The sequence below is a fragment of the Hakea prostrata genome, chromosome 8 (genome assembly GCF_041222555.1).
Source record: "Hakea prostrata isolate BN-2017 chromosome 8, UWA_Hpros_2, whole genome shotgun sequence".
In the NCBI taxonomy this organism is placed as follows: Eukaryota; Viridiplantae; Streptophyta; class Magnoliopsida; order Proteales; family Proteaceae; genus Hakea; species Hakea prostrata.
Genome location: NC_142607.1, coordinates 39,357,217 through 39,383,127, shown reverse-complemented (window position 1 = coordinate 39,383,127; position 25,911 = coordinate 39,357,217). Strand labels below are relative to the sequence as shown.

Sequence of the window (25,911 nt, the reverse complement as noted above, 5' to 3'; positions counted from 1 at the left end):
GACGAAGACGACGAAAGAGAAGTCCAAAAAGAGAAGACAACGGAGACCGAAGACGACAAGAAAGAGAAGCCAAAAGGAGAAACAACGGGAGGACCCAAGAGCCAAAGGAGAAGACAACGGAGGACCGAAGACACTTAGAAAGAGAAGCCAAAAAGGAGTAAGACAACGGAGGACCCAAGACGACTAGAAAGAGAAGACCAAAAAGGAGTAATGATCAAACGGGAGGACCCGAATGACTTGTATCTTTAAGAAAGAGAAGTCCTAAAAAGGAGTAAGACAAACGAGGACCCGAATGACTGTATCTTTAAGAAAAGATGTAAGTCCTTAAAAAGGAGTAATTGATCAAACGGGAGTGACCCGAATGACTTGTATCTTTAAGAAAAGATGTAAGACCTTTTAAAAAGGAGTAATTAATCAAACGGGAGTGACCCGAATGACTTGTATCTTTAAGAAAAGATGTAAGTCCTTAAAAAAGGAGTAATTGATCAAACGGGAGTGACCCGAATGACTTGTATCTTTAAGAAAAGATGTAAGACCTTTAAAAAGGGGAAATGTAAACGGGATGGACCCGATTTTATTGTATCTTTTCTTAAAAAGATATGGCCTTGTAAAAGACGTAGGCATAAATGGGACAGACCCGATGCCTATAATGGTTATTGGTAGAACTTTCTTAAATTGGTGGAATTCCATGAACGATCGATTGGTTTTCCACTCTCCACATCTTTCAATCGGTATGATCCCGGCCTTGTTTCTTTTTCTACCAGGTAAGGTCCTTCCCACGTTGGAGTTAGCTTTCCTTGATTTCTCGGATCTGAAGCCCCAGTACGTCTCAAAACCAGATCTCCCGATCGGTATCTTCGGTTCTTAACCCGAGAATTGTAGTGTTGTGCTGCTCTCCTTTGATACAACAGATTCTTCTGTTGTGCTCTTGTTCGGACTTCTTGCAAAAGATCTAAATTCTCCCTTAGTCCCTGATCATTCTGTCCATCATCAAATACATCATACCGCAACGATCCAGCCAATACTTCCACGGGAGCTAAGGCTTCAGTTCCATAGGCTAAACAAAAAGGAGTTTTGCCAGTCGGGGTTCGCACCGTAGTTTTGTATGACCAGAGGACGCTCGGGAGTTCCTCGACCCACATTGCCCGATTATCCTCCAACCTTTTCTTGATCCCATCGAGAAGCGTCCTGTTGGTGACCTCCACTTGCCCATTGCTTTGGGGGTAGGCAACCGAGGCGAATCGATGTTCTATATGGTATCTCATACATAAGGATTTGAACCCTGCGCCTTCAAATTGTTTACCATTGTCCGTCACCAAGATCCGGGGTATCCCGAATCTATATATTATCTTTTCTTCAAAAAACTTTTCCATTTGTTTCTCTGTGATGGAAGATAACGGTTCAGCCTCGACCCATTTTGTGAAGTAATCTATTGCAACCACCATATACTCCCGATTTTTGGGAGCTTTTGGTAGTTTCCCGACAAGGTCCATTCCCCACATCGCAAATGGTGTCGGGTTTGAGACAGATATCATGGGGACTGCTGGTAACTTCGGGACATTAGCGTGTTTCTGGCATCGTTCGCATTTGCGGACATACTCAATCGCGTCCTTTTGTACTGTAGGCCAGAATATACCCGACCTTAATACCTTTTGTGCCAACGCCTTCCCGCCCATATGTGCACCACATATCCCCTCGTGGATCTCAGCTAGGGCATAACTTGCCCGGGATGGCCCAACACATCTCAAGAGAGGATTCGTGAACGACCTCCTATACAGCTAGTCCCCGACCATGGTGAATCGAGCGGCCTGATTCCGGACTCTTTTTGCTTCCTTTGGATCAGTCGGGAGAAGGTCGTCCCGAATATACGTAATCAGAGGTGTAGTCCAGTCCGGTTCCTTATTGATCTCAAAGGTCTCTACCTCCTGGATGCTCGGGCTGCTTAGTTCTTCAATGTAAACCGCCGAGTCCAGGTTTTTGTAGTTTGCCATTGACAATCGGGAGAGTTCGTCCGCGTTTTCATTTTCTTTTCTGGGTATTTGTCGGTATGTTACCCGCTCAAAGAAAGCTTGAAACTGTCCAACCTTGACTAAATACTTAGCCATTCTTTCATCCTTTGCTTCATATTCCCCCTTGATTTGATTGACAATCAGTTGAGAATCACTTCTTACTTCTAACTCCCGAACTCTGAGGGCTCGGGCCACTCGTAAGCCTGCTATGACAGCTTTGTATTTTGCTTCATTGTTTGAGGCTGGGAATTTAAACCTTATAGCATAGCTAATGGTGAAGTTCTCGGGACTACAGAGGGTCAAGCCTGCTCCCGATCCTGAAACATTGCTCGAACCATCAACGTGCAGAATCCATAAGTCGGATACTCCAGCCGTTGACATTTGGTCGTTCCTCTGCGGCAGAGTGCTTTTGACAACAAAGTCGGCCAGTACCTGAGCTTTTATGGCCGTCCTAGGTCTGAACTCGATCTGGTACTCGCTAAGCTCCACCGACCACCCGACCATCCTTCCTGCCACATCAGGCCTTTGAAGTATTTTCTTTAGTGGAAAATTAGTCGGGACTATTATCGGATGTGATTGGAAGTAGGGCCTCAGTTTTCGTGATGCCACCAGAAGCGCCAACGCTTGCTTATCCACGTCCGGGTACCGCGTCTCAGCATCTATAAGCACATGGCTCACATAATAGACCGGGTTCTGAATGGTGTCTCCTCTGACCAGCACTGCACTGACCGCCGTTGGCGAAATTGCAAGATAAACCGTAAGAGTTTCCCCGGTTAGGGGTCGGGCCAAGACAAGTGTTGTCCCGAGATATGTTATAAGATGATCAAAAGCCCGTTGGCATTCCTGTGTCCAAGTGATTGTTCCCGAGCTTGATGTAGTTTTCAAAGCTTTGAAGAACGTGTTGCACTTTTCTCCTGCTCGGGATATGAAACGGTTTAAAGCGGCTACCCTCCCGGTCAAACACTGGATTTCTTTTATAGTAACGGGTGGTGCCATCTCGATCAATGCTTTGATCTTTTCTGGGTTAGCCTCGATTCCTCTTTGGGAAACCATGAACCCGAGGAACTTTCCCGAGGAAACCCCAAAAGCGCATTTTTCAGGGTTTAGGCGCATTTGGTACGTTCTAAGTACATCAAACGTCTCTTCCAGGTCAGTCAAATGCCTTGCCCGAGCCAAACTCTTTACGAGCATGTCGTCTACGTAAACCTCCATGTTCCGCCCGATCTGCCGTTGAAAAATTTTATTGACAGCTCTCTGATAAGTTGCCCCTGCATTTTTCAACCCGAACGGCATCACTCGGTAATAATAACTTTCCCGATCTGTCATAAAGGAAGTGTGTTTTTCATCCTCCCGACTCATCAGAATCTGGTTATATCCCGAGTACGCATCCATGAAACTGAGGACTTCGTGGCCAGCAGTGGCATCGATCAGAAGATCAATCCTCGGGAGGGGATAACAATCTTTAGGGCAGGCTTTGTTCAAATCCGTGTAGTCGGTACACATTCTCCATTTCCCGTTCGCCTTCTTAACCATAACTACATTGGCCAGCCAGGTTGGGCATTCAATTGGTTCTATGAAACCCGACCTTTCCAATTTTTCCACCTCGACCCTGATTGCCTCATGTTTTTCTATCGCGAAATTCCTTCGTCTTTGGATGACCGGGGTAGCTTCCTTTTGTATCCAGAGTTTGTGCTCTGCTACCCGCCTATCTATCCCGGGCATGTCATTTGCCGACCATGCAAAGATATTTGCATGATCACACAAGAACCGAGTAAGCTCTTTCTTGAAATCTTCTGGTTGCTCCGAGCCAATAAACGTCCCTCGGTCGGGGAGAGATTGACTGAGCTGGATCCTTTCCAACTTTTCTACGGGCTCTGCTCGTTGCATGTTTTCCTCGTCGCGATCGTCTCGAACCTCGACGTTCATGGCTGTTCCCGAATCTCTTGGCTTACGTTTTTCCTTCAAGTAATTTGTATAGCATTGGCGGGAAGCCGATTGATCTGAACAACACTCCCCGACTCCAGCTTCGGTCGGGAACTTTAACTTCATATGCCTAGGAGATACGACTGCTTCAAGCGCATTCAGTGTCGGTCGTCCCAAAATGACATTGTATGCCGACAGCTCCTTTACGACCATGAAATTTACCCGAACCAAGGTATCTCGGGGTGACTTCCCGATTTTGAGATCCAAGTGGATCGTTCCTTCTGCCACTGCGGAAGATCTTGCGAAACCATACAATGGTGTTGACGAAGGGGTCAACAAATCATCGGCCAATTTCAACCTTTTGAAAGCGTCATACGAGATTAGGTCAACAGATGACCCTGTATCCACCAAAACTCGGTGAACCTCCCGATTGGCTATTTTGACTTTTATGATGATCGCATCATCATGTGGCGATATAACACCATCTAGGTCCGCATCCGTAAAAGTTATTGGTTCGGGGCATGTTGGATTCTATCTTTTTTTAGGCAGGTGTACCGCCCCTACGAACCGAGCCCTCTGTTTCGCCTTCCTGATTGATTCTACCGTCGGACCTCCCATGATTACGTACACGGGCGTTTCTTCCCGATCCACCTTTTCCTTCGTCTTTTCTGCCCTTTTGACAGCTTCTTTCGGACTAGAGGATTGACCTCTCTTTTTTGACGCGGGTGAGTGTGCTCGGTTCTTTCCCGATTGCTTTACATACTAACCCAGCTTTCCTTGTTGAATCAGTTTCTCTATTTCAAACTTCAGATTCCGACAGCCATCCGTGTGGTGGCCGTAATCTTGGTGGAATCGACAGTATTTTGTCATATCCCGATCCTCTGGAGGTGCACGTATCTTTTCGGGCCACTTCAACGAGTTTTTATCCCGAATGTTCATCAAGATTTCTGACGGCTTTGTGTTTAGAGGAGTATAGCTCATTCTCTCTTGGTCACGCTTCCATCTACTTTTTGATCTCTGATTCTTGTCACCCGGGGAAGGTTTGTCTACGTCCCGATCTGACCTTCTGTCCCGATCTGCTTTGACTCGGGAGTTTATCACTTCATAGACACTGGCTTGCTTCTGACACCTGCGCAACAGCATCCCGTACGTTCTTGGCTTGTCCGTTAACAGGACTTCCAGAAGTCTTTGGTGCGTGATGCCACTCCAAAGCGCACTGTACGCAACTTGATCATCAAGCTCCTCGATCTCGATGGCAACCTCGTCGAATCTTTTCAGATAATCCCGAATAGACTCATTCCGTCCTTGTCGTATGCCAAAGAGACTATCGGATGTCTTTTTACTCCCGATCGCCGCTGAGGAATCGGGCTATGAATTTTTGGGCCAATTCCCGGAAATTATTTATTGATGCCGGTCGTAGACTGCTGAACCATTTAATGGCTGGGCCCTTGAGTGACGCCGGAAACGTTCTGCAGAGCAATTCATCCTCTCGACCTAGTACGGTCATTACCGATTTGAAGTAATTGATATGCTCCTTTGGATTTGTTTTCCCATCAAAAGGGGTGAAGGTTGGCATGATAAAATTTCTAGGGAGAGGCATGTTCATGATCTCGTCCGAGAACGGCTCCCGGTCTACCACATCAAGATCTTCGTCACGATCCCGATCCTCCAACTTTCGTTCGACCTCTGCTACTCGCCTTCGTAGCCGGTTCTGCCTTGCACCGTCCTCATCAGACTCGACACATTCCCCCCTCCAACGAGTTGTAGCCTCCTTCCTTTGGGATGGTGCCCGAGATGTCGAAATTCTCGACTTTGAAGGTCGGGGTTGGCTTTCCCCTTCTTCTTCTTTATCCACGATCTCCTTGACCTCCTCCCGACGACTCCTAGGGGGCAAGGATCCTGTTTTAGGGGGCAACGAGATGCGCTCTAAAGCACTGATCCTCGTCCCAATGGGCGTGGTTTGGCGCTTGCTACGATCGGGATGTATTTCCCTTTGTTCCCGTGTATTTTTTACTCTTGGGATACGCCTTGGATGTCGGGCTCCTCGTACTGTCCTGAAGGCTCTCATTAGCCTTCCCGACTGTGTATTACGCCTGGGTCCTTGTTCGACCCCAATTTGATGCACCAAACCGCGAAATACCCCCTGCATTTCGAGCATGCCTTTTCGTATTTCATCCATGTCTGCCATAATGGCCTGGTCCCGAGGACCTCGCGATGTTCCTTCTTCATTGGGATCTTCCAGAACCAGATTCTCTTGAAGTAGCTCTTGTTCTTCGTGGGTTGACGGGTCAACCATTTCTTCGGGAATCACTCGATCATCCCCGGTGCTTTCTTGTCGGGAATGTCCGTTGGCTCGTCGCACCATGGCTTCCAAGCTTTGTCGTTCCCACAGACGGCGCCAAACTGATGTGGATCAATTATGCTTCTGGATCCAACTGAGCCTCCTCTCGTATCCGAGACGATGAGTCCTGCAAGAAAGGTTAGATGCGGGCCGGCTTGTGTGCCGGGCAGCCGCCTCCGATGGCAAAGTCAGACAATGAACAGAGTAAGGACTCGTGCAAAAGCTACACAAGATTATACTCAAAGTGTATTCGCTTGCTTACCAGGGGGATGCGTCCCCTGTCTTATAATGATTAACTTACCTTATACGTATTTGGTAAGTTAGCCTAACAAGAGCCGTTGCCTATCCGGAGATTTCGCCTTTCTGTTATTGGTTCCAGCATAGTCGGTAGCAAAGTTGACTTTCTCGATAGAGAGTGACTGCCTTATTTGTGTAGTGTGATGTACGCATTAACCAACAGGGTCGGTCATATCCCGATTGGATGTGGAGCCCCATTCGGGTGTAGCCTGATGATACAAGAACTGGTGAAATGACCAGTTCAGGTCAATTCATAAGACCGGGTAAAACCCGATCAATCTGATATTACACAGACTTCAGGTTATACCCGTTTGGTGCTCATCTTTCCGTATCACTGTCATTTGCACAAACACAAAGCGACATACATACTTTAACTAGTATATATGCCTTTTCTTATGGCTCTGTCATTTGCACAAACACAAAGCGACATGCATACTTTAACTAGTATATATATATATTTGTGTTGGGATTGCATTGGTTGGAGAAGTTTACCCATTCACCTCCCCCTACACTCTATATCTATAATAATAAATGAGGACATTGTTCTAGATTCTTGAGAGACGCTTCCTACTATGCTCTTTGGTCGGCAATAAACTCCAGTCATATATTCAAATGAAACAATCTGGACACACTGGCCTAGAGGACATCAAAGAAGGGGTTACAATAAGAACTAGTGGGATTCCCCACCAAGACCTTGTAAGATTCAAATGCCTAGCACCCCTAGCCAAAAAATCAACAAAAGTATTATTTTGTTGATTTTGGAATGAACTAAAAATAAACAGCATTAAAATGACATACAAGTTTCAAAATCTCCTCAACCAAACTCCTACACTTCCAATCAATGGATGTATTCAATCCTAGAAGAGAATTAACTACTACTAAACAGTCTTAATAAACTTGGAGATCAGCTACACAAAATGAAATTGCCAGTAATAGCCCCTCCCGAATAGCTTCAAATTCAAGAATAGTTGCCGAGTGACCCCTACTTCCTTTGCATTGAGTTTTTAAAAAGGTCCCACTTGCATCCCACAAAATACACCCACGAACTCCTGAATGTGAATTTGCCTTTCAAGAACCATCCATATATGATTTGAAACATCTCTGTCTTCCTTTAGGGTTGTTTTCAGAGGCTGATGCAACCCTTCAAATAATGATCCATATGATCCATATTGCTGATTTCTGCCAATAAAATATTAAAAGTATGAATAATATGCATAACTAAAGGATTCAAACCTCAATAATAAGATATATTATTGAGTTCCTTGTTTTCCAAATGCACCAAAGCATACTACTCCATATTTGATCAACAATATCCATATTTTCCACCCCCTCCCCCTTTAAATCTATCAATATTAAGCACATCCAATCATGTAAAAACATGGAAGTATCAATACGGAGAGGGGTTAGCTTCCTACACTCCTTAGCGTCTTGATCACAACCAAATAAAGCATGTAATACATTTTCATTTGCATGTCCACAAATAAGGCATAAAGGAATTTGGACACCCCATTTTCTAAAGAGAGATGTCTCAATAGCTAAAGCGTCATGGAATGTTTACCATAGAAAGTGTTTTATTTTTGGGAGGGTGGGGATGGTGCTAATTCTCTTCTAACAAAAGGAGGATGAGGAAGAGAATGCAATTTCGCCATATTGGTCCTCCATGGATAGACACTGATAATAAGCTGATTTCATAGAAAAATTCACATTCCAAGTTTTACTCCATACCCATGAATCCTAAGTCTCCAAAGATAGGATGGATAACTCCACAATAGTCTTTGCTTCCAAAGGTGAAAATAAAGATAAAAGAAAGACCTATTCCACTTTAAGATTGCCAATCAATTAATCAACTCATAGAAGAAGAGATGTTGTCTACTAAATTTTATTTTTTTTTTGGTAAACCAAATTTCATTGAGAAGTACTAGTAAAACACAAAGTATCCTGAGCATGTAGCTCAATGATCCAAGGGGTGGAATACGGCCAAGATGTCCTACTGGATATGGACACAACCTTTCTTGCTAGATATGGACACAACCTTCCTTGCTAGAGAGTGGACAAACACATTCCCCTCTCTAGGAATAAAATTAACCTTATAATTCACAAAATCTGCAGCTAGGACCTGGCTATCATACATTAGTGTCTCCACTGCCAACGATGTTTCTGATTGATCATCTTCAACTGCTGAAACCAACCCCATAAAGTCCGTATACACAAGTACCTGGGAAAAGCCATTCTCTCGAGCCTATAGCATTGCTTCCATCGAATTCCATTGGGATAGATGTTGCATATATCATTGCTCCACAGTAGTCCCTAGCTACAAACCCAACTCCACTCTTCACATCCTCCAAAGAGCAATGGTAACAGAGCACCATTTCTTCTCTTTGGATATTAAGGCCCTCCATGGTCTGTCGAGCTTTCTCCATCTCTTCTCCAAAAAAATCCCTTGCTGCCCAGAATTCAGAAAAGTAGCTAGAACTTTAGCTATTACTTCTTTAGCCAACAGACCTTTCCCATTAAATAGCAATTCATTCCTTGCTAACCAGATAGCCCAACAAGTGAATGCCGCCTTTTCTAATAGCTCTCTCCTTCTTGCTTTTGATGGAGTTTTTATCTTTCCCCATTTCTCTACAATCCATGTTAAGATCAAACTAGATTGTCTATAATTCAGTGTAGATTTTCCTACTCAATTACTCTTTAGCAACCTGTGCATTCAATCTTCTACTTTACAACCCCACAATTCTCATTTCAACTTCATGACCATTCATGGCCATTACCATGTGTGGGGTTAAGGTTATTGAATGGATTAAATTCAATACATTGCCTTAAGAATCCTAAGGGGTGTAATGTGTGGTTTGGGCCTATATAAACCCAACCCTTCCTTGCATGTGGTGTGCAATTGAGACACTCCTCACACTTGCATAATTTGTGTTACAAAGTTAATTTATTTCTTTGAATTTGTCTTAGTGTTGTGCTATAGTTTTTGGCTCATTGAAGGGACTAGAATAACTACTTCATCTTTTAGTTTGAGATTGTTTTATTTTGGAGGTGGTAGTGCGAAGAACTCTTGGTAGTGGGGTGCATCAATTACCTTAAAGACAACACTCAATGTGTGACTCAACCTCATTGATCGATGGTTCGTTCGATTGCATCATCAAGCTCTCCGAATTGGCTAAAGATCTTCATATTTCAATTGTGTTGCAATTTCATTTTTTGTATTTTGTAGAATTTGTAATGCAGTTACCCCAACAACAATGAATTCATTTGAGCTGTTGTTATTAATTAACATTGTGGTTGGACATATGCAACGGAGGCGATGTCTTAATGAGAAAGATGATTTGATTTAACATTTAAACCCATTTCCATTTTCATTAGTTTCATTGCCATCCTTCTTACAACCCATCTAGCCTACTAACCCAATACCTCTTTTTTTTTTTTAATTCCAAGACCATTTCCCTTTCTCCATTTCATATTTTTTAAGGCTTCCTAAGCCCTTTTTTCTGTCAAGTCCTTCCATTAGCCTGTGGTAAGACGCTTAACGTGATCTTCACTCTAAGAGTCTCAAGAAAGACCATGTCTACTTAGCTAAGAAATGGTAAAGGATGTCTTCTAGGACATGCCCAAAAAAAAAAAAAAAAAAACAGAAAGATGTCTTCTAGGATTAGCGTAACCTACTGGATTTTAGGTTGTGTTTCCCGAGTCCGGATCAGCGACCCCGACAGGGAGCACTTTGTGCTCCCCCCACGCTTCCTGACCACAAAATGGAGTCGGGATCAGCGACCCGTACGAGGAGCACAAAGTGCTCCCCCCACGCTTACTGACCACAAATATCAGTGGGGCCCACGGTGAAAAACACTTTTTGGAAAAAATTTAAAAAAAAAAATTTAACCAGTGGGACCCACTGATGTTTGTGGTCAGGAAGCCATGGGGAGCACTCTGTGCTCCCCCGACGGGGAGAAGATCCGGATTCCACAAAATGCAGTGAGGCCCACGGTGAAAAACACTTTTTGGGAAAAAAAAAAAAACTTTTTCACCAGTGGGACCCACTGCATTCCGGATTCGTGTTTCCCTTCATGATAATATTGAAGGTGGACACAATTTCTTTTCCCTTCGGTTGGGGATTGTTAGATCAGTGCTCACTTAATATAACGATAATAAATGCAAGGTATTAATTAATATTCTGATTAAGAAATAATTGATTAGGATTATCAATAAATACTTTCTTTTTTTCTTCCTCAAAAGTTAAGGATGGGATTTTAAACTAGGTTTTTGTTTAAATCTCATTCTTCACCTATATTTGACTACTCTGCAATTTCTTCTCCATCACCCACCTGGTTGAAGTGCATCAATTTAAAATTTTGAGTTTGATTCAAGATTTGGCTTGCATCAATTTAAAATTTTGAGTTTGATTCAAGATTTCAGCCAAAATACAAGTGTATTTATTGTTTTAATGATCTAGTCAAAGAAATTAATAGTCATCTAAAACAAAAGACAAGTGCTTGGAATTTGAAATTGAATTTACAAAAATAATTGTGGCTTCCACACATTACTCCATTACTTGGTCAATAGATTATTAGTTTATCACTCTAAGCCTTTTTATAACCGAATTCTGCCAGACTCTTATGATATGGTAGAAGGACACTTGCGTCAAACGGGTCTTTCAATCAACTTATCCAAGGATGTAGCTAAAACTATTTCTAGGAACATTGGAAGATGTTTGGAGGAAGCATTTAGCGAGATTGGCATTAGTGATTGGAATTCTATCTTTTGGGTGTCTCACCCCGGTGGACCAGCAATCTTGGATCTGATTGCAGCAACACTTGGTTTGAAGGAGGAGAAACTAAAGGCATCAAGAAAAGTATTGAGCGAATACGGTAACATGTCAAGCCCTACTGTGATGTTCATCTTGGATGAGATGAGGGACAAGTCTTCGAAGGAAGGAAAAGCCACAACTGGGGAAGGGTTTGATTGGGGTGTTCTACTAGGTTTTGGACCAGGTCTAACTGTGGAGACAAGAGCCAAGCTTGCTGATTCAACATTTTGCACACCATTCCATGAGAGTTTTGTATTGCTCTACATTTGGTGCCCTCATTATTTTGATTGTTTTGTCCCTTCAAACCTTCCAATTGAAGAGGTAGACTGGCCATCTGTATATGTGATTTTAGCACTTTTAGAAGTTTCTTTCTAATAAAATTACTAATTAAAGACGACTAATGGTCATATAGATGTTCGGATTGCATTTCTCGTGTGTACCTTTAATTTTGACGTTCAACCATATTAATCTCTCATAGATGACTTTAAGAAATTTTTAATTTGATTTATTAGTTTTAAAGAGAAGCTGGAAAAACTTTTTAATTCTTAATTGGCAGCAAATGAACAAACAAAACACATCTTTGATTTTGGGTAGATATGATTCTTATTTGGGGATGGGTTGTTTCTGCTGCAAGTTAGAACATACAAATTGTAGTAACGAAACTAAGATTTACAGTTAAGAACATAAAGACTTGAAGAAACAAAAGAGGGCTGAGATAAAATGAATTATTAATCAAAATCAGTTTCTCTCATCTCTCATCTATTTTTCTTTCTTTAATTATCGAAAGAATTAAATATAGATCACCTATATTTGCAATCCATTATATCTACTACCTTTGGAAGAAAAAAAAGACAATTTCAAATGCCTTCTTGCTTTTTTCAACAAAGCTGTTCATTTATAGCTTTCAATTCTTAATAGTCAAGGGTATCTATAATTGACAAACACAGGAGAGTCTATATTTATTTGCCCTTAACTATAATATTATAGGTCTTGAATTTTTTAATCATGTAAAAATTCAAAATTTTTCAAAAATAATAAAGTATAAAAATTCATAGAATTAGAATTAGTTAATGTTTACAACGTTAAATAATTTATTTTTTTTGGTAATGACAAAGTTAAATAATTTATAGTAAAATTATATGATGTTTATTTAGATGATAATATAATGGGATAATTACTGTTGCCCCCTTGTACTTTGATTTTATTACTATAAAACCCTGTTCTTTACGAAATTACTATTGCCGCCCTTCCTTATAACGGTGTTAAGTAGCCGTTAAGTTTGAATATGTAATGTCTAATTTGCCATTTATTAAAATTAAAAAAATCAAAAGACGATGCTACCCCATTTATAAAAACCAAATTAAATATCAATTTTAACCTAAACTTCATTTAATTTGAATTAATGAAAGGGGCAAAATCCAAATCCAACTTGGTTTCTAATCTTTACTAAACTTCATTTATTTTGAATTAAAAAAATGGACAAAATCCAAATCCGATTTGGTTTCCGTTTTCACCAAGCTTCATTTATTTTGAATTAAATAAATGGGCAAAATCCAAATCCGATTTGGTTTCTCACCTTCATTAAACTTAATTTATTTTGAAAATATTTTAGGTGATATTTAATTTCTAATTTGAGTTGAATTTGATTTTCCTTCTTCTTCGATTTCTATTTGAGTTTTATTCAATTATTTTTTCTTTATTTGGTGTTTTTTTTTTATAATAAAATGGATTATAGTTATTTTTTTCTCCATAATTAAATAAAGGTACTACAGTAACTTGACAAAAGGGTAAATAAATAAAGAGATAAGTATAAAGGTATTTTAGGATTTTTGAGAAAATATAAAGATGTTACATCATCACAGTAAACTAAAGGAACTTAACGGTAAGGGGGCAATAGTAATTGTAGACAAAATTAAATGTTAGATTATTATTAATTTTGAAAAGTACAAAAAATACAATAATAATATAATCAAACTAAGAGGTTCAAAATAATAATTATCCCAAATATAATATATTTGAGTTGGGATCGAACACTGACCTCCGGCGTGACTCACCAGTCACTGAATTAGAATATTAGCTAGAAAGAGTTTGGCTAGCGTTGCTCTAAAAATGGGGATGGAAATAAGGAATTGAATTGAGGGTATTTTTGGAAATGTATACCTGACGTATAGCTTCGTTACTCGGAGCCCCTACATTTGAGCGAGCTTTTGCGAGTTTCGCTTGCGGCGAAAAAGCCTCTGTGGCCAATCCTTCTTTAAACACAAACACAAAACCTCTAAAGGTACTCTCAGATTGACTCTTCTCTCTTTCTCATTTCTCATTTCTCATTTCTCATTTCTCATTTCTCTTGTTTTGTGTTTCGATTATGGTCTCCATGTCGTCTCCTTCCCTTGTAAGTTTTTTTCAATTTTCCTATTCTGCTCTTATCTCTTCTATTGTGGAGTTTTATCCTCTAAGCTTAGCTATGGTTAGGGTCTATGCTTTTAGGTTTGAATGATTCTTGTACTATGCTTTTGTCTGACTGAGCTTCTGGGTCTGGAGATTGAAGGTTATGATGGTTCAAGGAGTATCGATTGGACTGCAAATTTTGGTTTTTTATTGCTGAGCTTAATGGATTTCCTGTTTATGTTCTTGCACTTGCATTTTGTTAGTTCTCTATTTTGTTGTTGGTGATCTTACAGCTCACGGTTTGTTGACTTCCAAATAATGTGACATTTGGATCTGATTCTTTATTTGGCCGTTTGGATGCTGGTAGGTCTTAGAGACCTACTAATTTGTATTTTTTTTAACCAAGTGACCTTATTGGAAATAAAATGGTTTTCATAGCTTTTAATGGGAAGGCTTGTGTTAGACATTGATTTGCTTAGGCTTCTGCTTGCTTAGGACTGTGGAAATTAACTGGTGCTATTTTTTGCCTTTTGTTCTGTGGTGCTGAACGTTTTAGAAGTTTTAGTGTATACGTTATATTGAAATGGAAGTATAAAAAGGGCTGGCCACTCCAGTTGGAACCACCAAGGTTGGTTGTTTATGGGATTCTGCTTGTGGTTATCATCACACCTTAGATGTTTTCTCACCTGATTCTAGACACCTACACTGCTGTGGCACTGAATGCTAGCCAAACTCTTTCTTGCTAATATTCTAATTTAGAGAGTGGTGAGTCACGCTGGAGATTAGTGTTCGATCCCCGGCCATGGCAGTTTGATAAATTTTTTATGTTGCTGTGCTATCTTATCTGACCCTTTATCATCTCTCTTGGGAAAAAACCATGATCACAAGCTTTGATCGAGCTCACGAAACTTCTACCGGAGAAGAAAAATCAAGCCCACGAGAGAATAAACCGAAAGAATGAACCTTGCAACAATGGGTGTAGCCGAGATTGCAGTGTTTTCTCTTCCGATGTGGTTTCGTCACACAATACGCAAGTTTGACTACTCTTTGTCTCTCAAATGGGAGGTCAGGTCTCTTTGTCTCTCTTAATTGATTTTGTTCGGATATTGTACCAAGCTACTTTTATTTATTCTTACATTTCAGATCTCTTGGAATTGTGGGGTTATTTGATTGATTAATTTTTATGACTAATTTCGGGTAGTTTAGATTTGTTCTGGATTTTCTTTTGGGTTGCGTTTGTTTACAAAGGTGGGGTGGGAAAAAAAAACATATGGGCCCCATGTGTAGTGGGGTGAGGGAGAAGGAAAGGAAATGAAAGTGATAGTGGAAAAATGATAGTGGTGGGTCATATTTTTTACTTTTCCAAACTTTTCCACAATATCCCACCAAATTTGTGGGGTTTTGAATAGCCTTGGGGTGGGAAAGTTGGGCTGCCACCTCACCAGACTAGTTTCCTTGATTCAAGGAAACTTGTCTCTCACTTTCCCACCCCAAGCAACCAAACAATATACACTTTTAGGAAAAGTAGGAAAAGTAAAAAAAGTTTGTTTTTTTCAAGAATTTTCCCACCCCTTTTTTCCCACCCCACCTTTATTCCAGCAAACAAATGCAGCCTTGGTGGAACATTGGATCTGTCGATGAGTGTATAATATCTGATTTCAAATGATTGTTTGTTGATGGGTGTTTCATCTTATTTTTTCGTCTTCTATTATTGCGATTTTCCTTCCTTTGTTAATGGTGAGTTTGGATTGAAAATTGAATTTTGGCATTCTTAATGGGGGATGGATGTGATTTTAGTCTGTTTTCATTTCATGGGTTTCTCTACATTCACAAGTAGATAAATATGGGGGGGGGGGGTTTAGCTTTACTTTTGCCTTCTTGCACATCCTTCTCTAAATTTTGTTTTGGTTGTTTGAATCTTGGCGACCCAAGAGAACGGAGATGTTTACTTGTTTCCAGGCTAAGATTCATTGTTGAATCTTTTCATATTTCCATGAGTCAGCATAGAAAGAAATCCATTCTAGCAAATCTTTAACACCTCTTTTAACCTTTTCTGTTTTGGGTGGACAATTTCCTGACATTCTCCTCGTCTACTTGATTTAAATTGTTCTTTCTATTTTATTTGCATCTTGAGACAAATTGTTCTTTCTACTTGACTTAAACTGATTTTGTGTAGTTTACTATTTATTAGTTAATAGGTTTTGGATTTTTTTTTCTTCTTAATAGGTGTCTGAAGATCTAGTTCAACATTCCACCTTAGGGATATGCCATCTGTCATCTTTTTTCTTAATTGGATTTTAGTACCTAAACTTTAAACATGTCTTCAGGTTCAGATATATATATATATATTAATTATACTTTGGTCTTAAGAGTCCAACTACTTACAATTTGCTAAAAATTTCCCCACATTTATGTCCTAGAAAATTTATTGTACTTTATGAAGAACAAGATTTCTTTCTCATTGGGGTTGTTTCTGTCAAAGAATACTATAGTGTTGTTACACTTACGAACGGAGTGCTTGTATAACTTTTAGACTTATGTAAATCTTGTCTATAGTTTGGTAAATAGTTATCTAAGTTGTCTTGATGAACAATAAGCTTTTAGGACCATGGTTCTGTGGACTTACCTTTCCTGGTCATCCTGGTAAAGCACCTGGAATGCCGTGGCATGTAGTGATTATAAAATTATGCTAATTCGGGCTATACAAGAATTGGGCTTGTTCTATACCAGGCTGGCTAGTGAAATAGGGCAGCAGGGAAACGTAAAATAGATTTATGTGGAACTCTTCAGGCATGTGTTCTATCATTTAGTGTAGTTCTGTAGAGAAACTGAATACAATTGGTATCCCTTTTCTAAATTGATTCTGAGGGGATTTTGATTCATTAAGCATCATTCTTCAGAGAATCATGTTTAATTCAAATATGGATTGTAGTGTTGATTCCCCTTTTCCCTGAAACCCCCCCCCAAAAAAAAAAAAAAAAAAAAAACCCAAAGGGAAAAAAATTGTTTTTCAATCCTTTTCATGCAATCTACAATTTTTAGCTCAAGTTCCTTAGGATGCTGTTTGAAATTGTTTGATGTTTTTCATCCTGTCTGTGAATGGCTTAAGATAAATATGAAATGTTATGGAGAGAGTCCTCACTGAATCTTCACTATGATGTAGAACTTTAAAGAAGGTCAGGTTACTGACAGAGATGTTGGAGATACGGTGTTGAAAAGTTTCTTAAATAACCTGTTAGCATACTTGAACTGGGATAAAGGAGAAGAAATGGCCCCCACTGTTGGAGTTCAAGCATGGGTTCATCTTATTGTTAAGAAGCAACGAACGACGAAAACAATGTAATTTCATAATTCTGTTAATTTCTCTTCTAATATATTGTTTAAATTTGATAAGTTCCTAATCCATGATGGTCTTGTATATTATCAAAATCTTGCTAATGTTATGAACTATTACCTACTATTGGTGGTTGATGAATGAGAGAGAGAGAGAGAGAGATGAATGCTTTCATATATTTTTCTTTGCACTTCTATCTGATTTAGTTTCTGTCTTTTTCTGAATATTGTATTTGGTCTTCTAGGCAGGATGAGCTAGCACAGGCCACATTTGAAGATCTGATAGCAACTGTTCACAATCCACACCAAATTCAAAGTCAATACTGGGTTTCACATGAGAAGGATCATGGCAATGGAGGAGGCACGCAAGCTGTCTTCAATGTGTTGGATTCAATGCTGAAGGACATGTTAGATCGTCTGAAAATGATTAGGTTGGGATTTAGTAAACCTTAACTTGAGTCTGTACTTACGTATTGATTTTTAACTTTGGTTTCATCAATTAAATTCTTTTTGTAGACATTCTTTTTGTCTGATTTTTCACAAGAAAGATACTATTACTAGACCCAACTAATGGCCCTCATTATTTTAGCCTTATAAAGGCCTGAATTTAGCTTATGTGTATTCAATCTATAGTTTGTGGTCCGAAGTTCCTGTGCTTCTTGTGTTTTTCTCTGATTTTTTTATTTTGAAAAAGCAATTAGATTATTCATTTTTAGCAGTTTTAACAGCTTGGTTCAGTTAATAAGTACCTTGCAGCTGTCTACTCCTTGTTAACATAGAGTTGAATGTGAATTTAAGTTGGAGTGGATGCTCCTCTTGAAACCTTGTAAATCTCTAAGATTCCTGTTGCTTCTCTACTACTTCCCTGCTGTTGTCTGTTATTCCAAAGCAAAAGTCACTCACAATGCCAATGGATGGGGATGTGCCCAGGTTATCCCCCTATTTTACAAATCAGCAATGGGACTTCCATTGCCATGCATGAATCCATTCGTCATATTTAAATGTTACCATGCATTTTGATTTTGAAGGCTCATGTCTTTCACAAAATGATGCCTAAGTGCCTTATTTGGTGTCGTTTTGATATTCTACCCCCTCATAACCTTGCTTGCCCAAACACCGTGACAGTCGTGGCGCTAAGTGAGGCTATAATTTATTATTTATTTCTGATATCTATGTTGTAAAATTTTGCAGGGAAAGCATTTCAAAAGAAGAAACTCACCTGGAAGAGTATCATATAGAAGCAGATTTCAGCATATATGATGCTGTAGTTAGGGATTTATGCCTAGGAAGCAAGGTGGGAGCTGCTGTCTACCTTCGAAAGAAACTGATTCAGAAATATGCACTTCCTGATGTATGTACACACAATTACCTTGTAAATGGACTTTGTAGAATGGGTCATTTGGAGATGGCAGATTGCCTTACTAAGGAAATGGTCAAATTTGGCCCTTCTCCCAATCGCATCACGTACAATACTTTGATTCATGGATACTGTCAGGTTGGTAGGATAGACAATGCACTTCGTCTGCTATCTTCAGTGAGTAACAATGGCATTAAGCCCAACAGGGTTACCTGCAACATTCTTGTAAATGCTTTGTGCAAAAAGGGTCTTTTAGACAAAGCTAAAACACTTCTTGAAGACTTATTGCCTGATGATGATAGATGCTCAGATTTAATCACCTTAACCATCTTTATTGATGATTATTGTAGGCAGGGTGATATGGTTCAGGCTCTTGAACTCTGGGATAGGTTAACCCGGAAGGGTACTAGAATGGATGTTGTAGTTTATAATGCCATAATCCATGGTTTTTGTTTGAGTCAGGAAATTAAGCTTGCGAAGAAGTACTTTTGTGAAATGCAAAAAAGGGGTTTTCTTCCTGATGTATTCACCTACAATACTCTTATAAGTGGACTGTGTAAACAAGGGAAAATTGATGAGGCTTGTGATATTTACAGAGCAATATCAAAAGTGGGTGTTACACCAGATCAACTCTCTTGCAAAATGATTGTTCAGGGCCATTGTTTTCGTGGAGATGTTATTAAAGCTTATGAGTTTCTTCTTGGTATGTTAAAGGACTCACTGATACCGGACTCTGTTATCTGGAATGTTGTGCTTAATGGGTTTGCAAGAGCTGGAGATCTTATAAATGTCTTCATGATTAAAGATCAGATGGTTGCCTTAGGTGTTATGCCAAATACCTTCACTTATAATGCATTGATTCATGCGCAAGAAAAAGGTGGAAACATTGTTACTGCACAAGCACTGAAGGACGAGATGCTTTCAAAAGGGCTTTTGCCTGATGTAGTCACCTACAACTTGTTAATTGGTGCTGCTTGTAAGTTTGGTGATGTTCGACTTGCATCCAAATTGCACAATGAAATGCTGAGGAGAGGATGCATGCCAGATGTCATAACCTACACAGAGATGATACGTGGCCTGTGTTGTGAGGATAAAATGACAGATGCAGAACTGCTTTTCAACTGGGTTCGAAGTTCTGGTATAACAATTGACCATGTGCCATATCAAATACTCATTAAGAAGTACTGTAAGATTCGAGAACCAAAAAAGGCATTTAGTCTCTACCAGAAAATGATTGAGGAGGGGCATGTAAGCCGTCGTTCATCATACTATCGCTTGTTAAATGGATTGAGGAAGAAAGGGTTTGAAGAGGAAGCTTTTCAACTACTCAGTGACATGCATATGTTGGGTTTGGTTGAGTAGAATTCTCTCTTATATTGGTCTTAAGCAACTTATGCATAGATTGTCATTGAGGTGTGCACTGTGCGATGACCTTGGATGTGCAATACCAAAGCTACCCTTTTGAACTGTGTACTTGACTTCACTTGCACGAGTGCTTATTCCAACTTTTGTTGTTGATCAATCTGATTATGGCTTGTCTGGGGAGATTGAAGGTAAAATGGATCAAGAAGTCTTCAAGTTATTGCTAGCATGGTCTAGAGTAAGTATTCTATTGCTATTTGACACATCTATTCCAATTATATAAGCACCTTTTTTATTGGTAGTAGCCAATAGGTTGAGGGTTTTATTTTGTCCCCTTTTTTTGGGTTTTTTTTTGGGGGGGGTAGGGGGGGGGGTTGTTTGAGCGCTGCAGTCTTTTACATAGGGTGTTTTACTTCTTTGATGCATTATGAGCTAAATAGAATCCATTCTTCACATGTCAACTATATTTCAGTTATTAGGTTATGAGTAATGGAGTATTTAATACATATAAAATAGTTTGAATTTTGTTTTGAAAGTATGTATACTGGCTCGCCTTACCTTGAACTTCCAGTTGTGGGATTTCGGTATTCAGACACTCCAGATTGAGGTAAAGCCCTTACCCGACCTTCTGGTTAGGTTTAGGTTTTCTTTTTTTGAGTGAAAAGCTTATTAGGGTATTTTTATCACCCAACCCTATCCTATTCATTTACAGCGATACTCATTTCTGAAGTATATATGTCTCCCTTTGTCATTTTACCTATTTACATTTCTGATTGCCAAAATTTCCTTAAATTTGTCTACCTGTACCTTGCAAGATATGCAATTCTGATAATTTTTGCTGTGCATCCTAACATCTTTTAGTCTCTATTTTTGTAATAGCCTTTCTTATTTTTTTTTTTTGATGAATAAATAATCTATTAAAGGAACCAAGGAACAAAACAAATACAAGGGAGCCAGGAGCTCACATCAAGAAGAGGGGGAGAATTGGGAGTTAAGACCCCAGGTAACAACAATGAGCCTGTTCCTTGGGGAGTCAACTACCAGGGGGAGGGAGAGAGGGGAGATCCTAGAAGAAACATCGAAATATATGGCATTCCATATAGCGTCTATGGAGCGGGATTTGGAGTTCCAGCGCCTGAGATTACGTTCCCACCAAAGATGATGAACAGTAGCACCAAACACTAGCTTACCAATCCGATCACAGATAGAGGAGCCAGGGAACTTGCTCAAAATCCAAGACCAGTCACGGGCAAACCCAAAGGAGCGACGGGAGCGGGGCCAAATGTAACTAAGGGCTTTCCTCCAAAGGGCACTAGATAAAGGGCAAGTAAAGAATAGATGCTCGATGTCCTCAGTACCATTCCAGCAAAGGATACATTTTGGGTTGACAGGGATATGCCGTGAAATAAGGAAAGATTGGGTTGGCAGGGCTAGGTTTAGGGCTCTCCAAAGGGTGAGAGAGTGACGGGGAATATGGTCTTTAAACCAAACCAGGGCGGGCCATGGAGGGGAAGGGGAGGGGGAGCGAACAAAGTTCCAAGCAGATGACATGGTGAATGTTTTGGTGATGGAGGGGGTCCAAATTATAGTATCATGAAGATGCGGGTAAATAGGGGGGAGAGAATTCCAGACAAGTGTGAGACTATGATGTGGGGAAGGGACCCAAGTGCCATTAGAGATGAATTCCGCGAGAAGGGTAGATTTGGGGATTCGAGACTCATATACAGTGCGGGGGGGAAAGAGCGAGAGGAGAATGCCCATCGGATGCCATGGATCCTGCCAGAAAGAAGTAGAAGAACCAGAAGAGATGTGGGTGGTAATAACAGTTAGAGCGCGGGGCCGAAGAAGGAGAAGCTTCCTCCAAGTCCAAGAGGGATTAGGAGGGATGGAGACAGTCCAAAAGGAGTTAGATTTGAGAAGGTAAGAGTGAACCCATTTGACCCAGATAGAGTCATTTTTGGTGACAATTTTCCAGATGAGCTTGAGTAAGGCAGCGGAATTAACTTCTTGGATTCGACGAATTCCAAGACCCCCCTCAGATTTGGGCCGACAAACATTGGACCAACTTATGGGGCGCAGGAATCGAGAAGAATCCTGACCTTTCCAGAGAAAGGCACAGAAGAGGGATTCCATGGCAGACGAGATTGCTTTAGGTATCGGGAAGATGCCACACCAATACAGGTATGAAGATTGGAGAACCGATCGAATGAGCTCTACCCTGCCTGCGAAGGAGAGGAAGCGGCTTTTCCAAAGCTGGAGACACTTACGGATGTGATCTAACATAGGGGAGCAATGATGGCGAGAGAGCCTACCCGGAATGAGAGGGAGCCCGAGATAGGTCACAGGGAAGGATCCAGGCTTGAACCCTGAAAGATTTAGGAGATTGGAGCGAAGAGGCTCAGTAACTCCAGAGAGGAAAAGAGTAGATTTGTCTAGATTGACCCTAAGGCCAGAGATAGACTCAAAGAAAGAAAGGGTAGAAGTGATGGAGGAGATGGAGTTGAGGTCAGCTCTAGAGAAAATCATAAGATCATCAGCAAAGGCGAGATGGGTGAGATTGATGGCTTTACACTTAGGAATCGGGGAGATTAGGAGTTGATCAGTCTTGGCTTGAAGGAGACGGGATAGGACCTCCAAAGCCAGGGAAAAAAGGTAGGGAGAGAGAGGGCAACCTTGCCGAATGCCAACAGTAGAGGGAAAGAAGCCCGCCGGCGAACCATTAGTAATGACTGAAAAGTAAGGGGAGGAGATACAAATTTCGATCCAATGGATGAAGGAGGGAGGGAATCTCATGGCGAGGAGAACATCACTAATAAAATCCCAGCGGATAGAGTCGAAAGCTTTGTGGAGATCCACTTTGAGGAGAGCAGCAGGGGAGTGGGACACCCTGTCAAACCCCCTGACAATCTCTGCACAAAGGAGAATATTATCCGCAATACTACGGCCCGAAATGAAAGCAGATTGGTTTGCACTAACCAAGTTAGGCATAACCGATTTTAGCCGGATCGCTAGGATTTTGGAGATGAACTTGTATAGGAGATTACAAAGGGAGATAGGGCGAAAATCAGTAAGAGAAGAGGCCCCAGCCTTTTTGGGTATGAGGCAAAGGAAAGTTTGGTTGATGGAAGAGAGCTGAGATGGATTAAGGAAGAAACTGCGGACAGCTTTGATGAGATCATCCTCAATTATGCTCCAGGCATTTGAATAAAAACCCATACTGAATCCGTCAGGGCCGGGAGCACGATTGGATTTTTGAGATCGAATGGCATAAATGATCTCATCATGGGAAGGGATAGAAAAGAGAGAAGGGCAAGACTGAGGGCTGACAAATTTATTAATCAGGCCCGGGGGGAGAGGGGGGCGCGGCGGGAGAGAAGAACGAGGGGGAGAGAGAAGATTTGAGAAATAGGAGACAACCTCGGCTTTGATCCCCGGAGGGTCGAAGATCCACACTCCGTTGCTAGATAGGAGAGCAGGAAAGGAGTTAAAATTTGATCGCTCTTTAAGGGAGCGGTGAAAGAAAGCGGAATTGGAGTCCCCAAGTTGGAGCCAATTGATTCTGGCTTTTTGGCGAAGGAAACTCTCTTCTAAAGAGACTAGGGAAGAAAGCTCAGAACAGAGATTCCTCTCATTTTCCGCGAACATGGGGTTGAGAGGGTCATTTTGGAGAAAAGTTTGAGTTCGCAAGAGATTTGAGCGGCAGTCAGAGACCCTAGAGGAGATATTTCCAAAGGTGGAATGGTTCCAACTACGGAGAGCTTCCTTTGTGTTCCTAAGCCGGCGGGCAAAACTGATAAGGGGAAGGGAATGACAGTGAACAGGTTTCTCCCAAGCATCCTTAACAGTGGGCAAGAAAGAAGAGTTGGAGGTCCACATATCAAAGAACTTGAAAGGCTTAGGGCCGAAAGAGGAGAGAGGGAAGATATGGACTAGACAAGGGGAGTGATCCGACAGTCCAGGAGGGGAGAAAGAAGCATGGGAATTCGGGAAATAGGATAGCCAGTGGTGATTAACAAGAAAACGATCAAGCTTCGATGCAATCCTGTCCTCACCAATACGACGGTTATGCCAAGAGAGAGAGTGACCTGACCATCTTAGATCAGTGATACAAGAGTCATCGAGACATGAGTTGAAATCTTCGACAGCAGTAGGATTGGGCGGGCGCCCGCCCACCCTCTCATGGGAGAAGCGAACAATGTTAAAATCCCCTCCCACACCCCAGGGCTGGTTTGCATGGGCAGAGGAAAAAGAACGGATGGAGTCCCAAAGAGGGGCACGATCGGCAGCCAGGTTAAACCCATAAACTATGGTAAGATAAAAATCAGAATTGGCATTAGAAGGGGAAATAGAGAGGTGCATGAATTGGGGGGAAGCATCGATGAGAGAGACTGTGAGAGAAGAGGGGTTCCAAAGAATCCAAATCCTACCATTAGGACTTTGAGAATAGTTGGAGAGAAAAGACCAGGAAGGGGCTAAGAAATTGGCAATCCGATGGGAACTCTCAATTTGAACATGAGTCTCAAGGAGGGCACAAAAGTTGGCTTTGGAGTCCAAAAGAAATTTCTTGACTTCACTCTGTTTTGCAATTGCATTCAGACCTCTAACATTCCATACAATAAAATCTGACATAGGAAGGGGGGGGGATTTAGCAAACAAAATTGGGGTCGGGAGAAGCATTTTGGGTCAGGCTAGGGAACATAGTCTCACACAGCTGAGAATCACCAGGGGAGGGGGTTTCAAAGATGTTTGGGTCAATGGAGGAGTCTGAGTTGGGAGATGAAGGCTCAGTTGAATGGTATGAAGGATTGGTAACAGAAAGCAGGTTGGGATTATGAATTGGGATGGCTGGGCGGATTAAGGAATCAGAACTATGGGTCCTTGAGCTGGAGTGGACTGAGGACGTTGGAAGGAAATGTCCAATAGGCGAAGTGGGCCTAGCTTTAGGGTGCAAGGGTTTAATGGACCGAGGCTTACGGTTCAAAGGTCCGAAGTTAAAAGGCACGATGGGCCTCGGCCCATTGGATGAAAAGCTGAGGGTATTAGGGGAAAGGCGGTGAGTTTGTTTTGAAGATGAATCTCGTTGGATGGTGGTGGGCCCCAGCTGGAGATAGGGCGTGGGTAAAAGCGGTTCAGAGGGGAGAGAGGGAGATTGGGATTTTTGACTTCGACGAGGGTTTGCAGGGTTTGCAGAAGGCTCTGGGCGAGGAAGCTTTTGAGGTTAGGTTGCTCAGAGTTGCATCATTTGGGAAAGCCTGTGACGTGAGGTCAATGGAACTAGTAGCAGAACCCCTTACCTCAACCAGTCGGTCTGGAGCTCTGATGGTAGCAGCAACTTCGAAGGCAGGAGCCGACATCTCAGGAGCTTCAGAATCCTCACCCGGAAAGTAACTATCTGGAACAGCAGGCTTTAACGAATGGTCATCGTCAAAAGGTTTGGCGAAAACCGAGGAAGGGAGCAGAGGGTCAGGTATGTTTGCAGCTTTACTTCTTCTTCTTCTTCTTCTACGGTACATATTTGTTGCCGGAGTTGAATGTCCGGCAACCGGCGGGTAGCTTGTAGCGACGGATGGAGCCACAACAGCAGGAACGGCATCGACGGAAAGAGTAGCATCAGCAGGAGCAGCAGGAACAGCGGGAACAGCATCCACGGAAAGAGTAGCATCAGCAGGAACGGCATCGACGGACTGAACAGCAACAGTAGGAACGGCGATGGTTATCTTCTCTAGAGCATCAATTGTATTCATTTTTAGAAGAGCTTCGACAGAGAACCTTGTTTCATCAGACGGCAGAGAACAGTCAGGGGCGGTGGACATAGCTTGTTGAATAGGAACAAAGGAGCACTCGGCAGAGCCATGACCGAAAGATGAACATAGGTCACAGCGGGAAGGAATCCAGTCATACACAATGATTTGATTATACTTGAGGCCAAGATCATCCGCGATAGTGACAGTAGAAGGTAGATCCTTTGAAGCCGAGAATTCAACATAGATCCTCGCGTATGAGAGGCGAGACATATTCAGCGTCTTTGCATCAGTACGAATGGGCTTACCTAGAGCCGAGCCGATTCTACTCAGACAATCGGAGTTCCAAAACT

At 41.4% G+C, this 25,911-nt stretch overlaps 1 protein-coding gene across 11 annotated transcripts in view; it reads left to right on the top strand.

Annotated features, from left to right (window-relative positions):
• The first annotated feature begins 13,564 nt into the window (after positions 1-13,564).
• LOC149007828 (uncharacterized) overlaps positions 13,565-25,911 on the top strand; it is a 33,879-nt gene continuing 21,532 nt past the window's right edge. For 8 of the 11 annotated variants that reach the window (XR_016175247.1, XR_016175250.1, XR_016175256.1 and 5 more), the window contains exons 1-4: positions 13,575-14,830; positions 16,929-17,104; positions 17,344-17,529; positions 18,290-20,055. Coding sequence is in view for 1 of the 11 variants with exons in the window: in XM_089166924.1 (XP_089023050.1) it covers positions 14,723-14,830; positions 16,929-17,104; positions 17,344-17,529; positions 18,290-19,817 (1,998 nt within the window). In the remaining 10 variants the exon portion in view is untranslated. Of the gene's footprint in view, positions 14,831-16,928; positions 17,105-17,343; positions 17,530-18,289; positions 24,463-25,911 lie in introns of those variants that run through there. The other 3 variants (XR_016175254.1, XR_016175253.1, XM_089166924.1) reach the window with 3 other exon arrangements.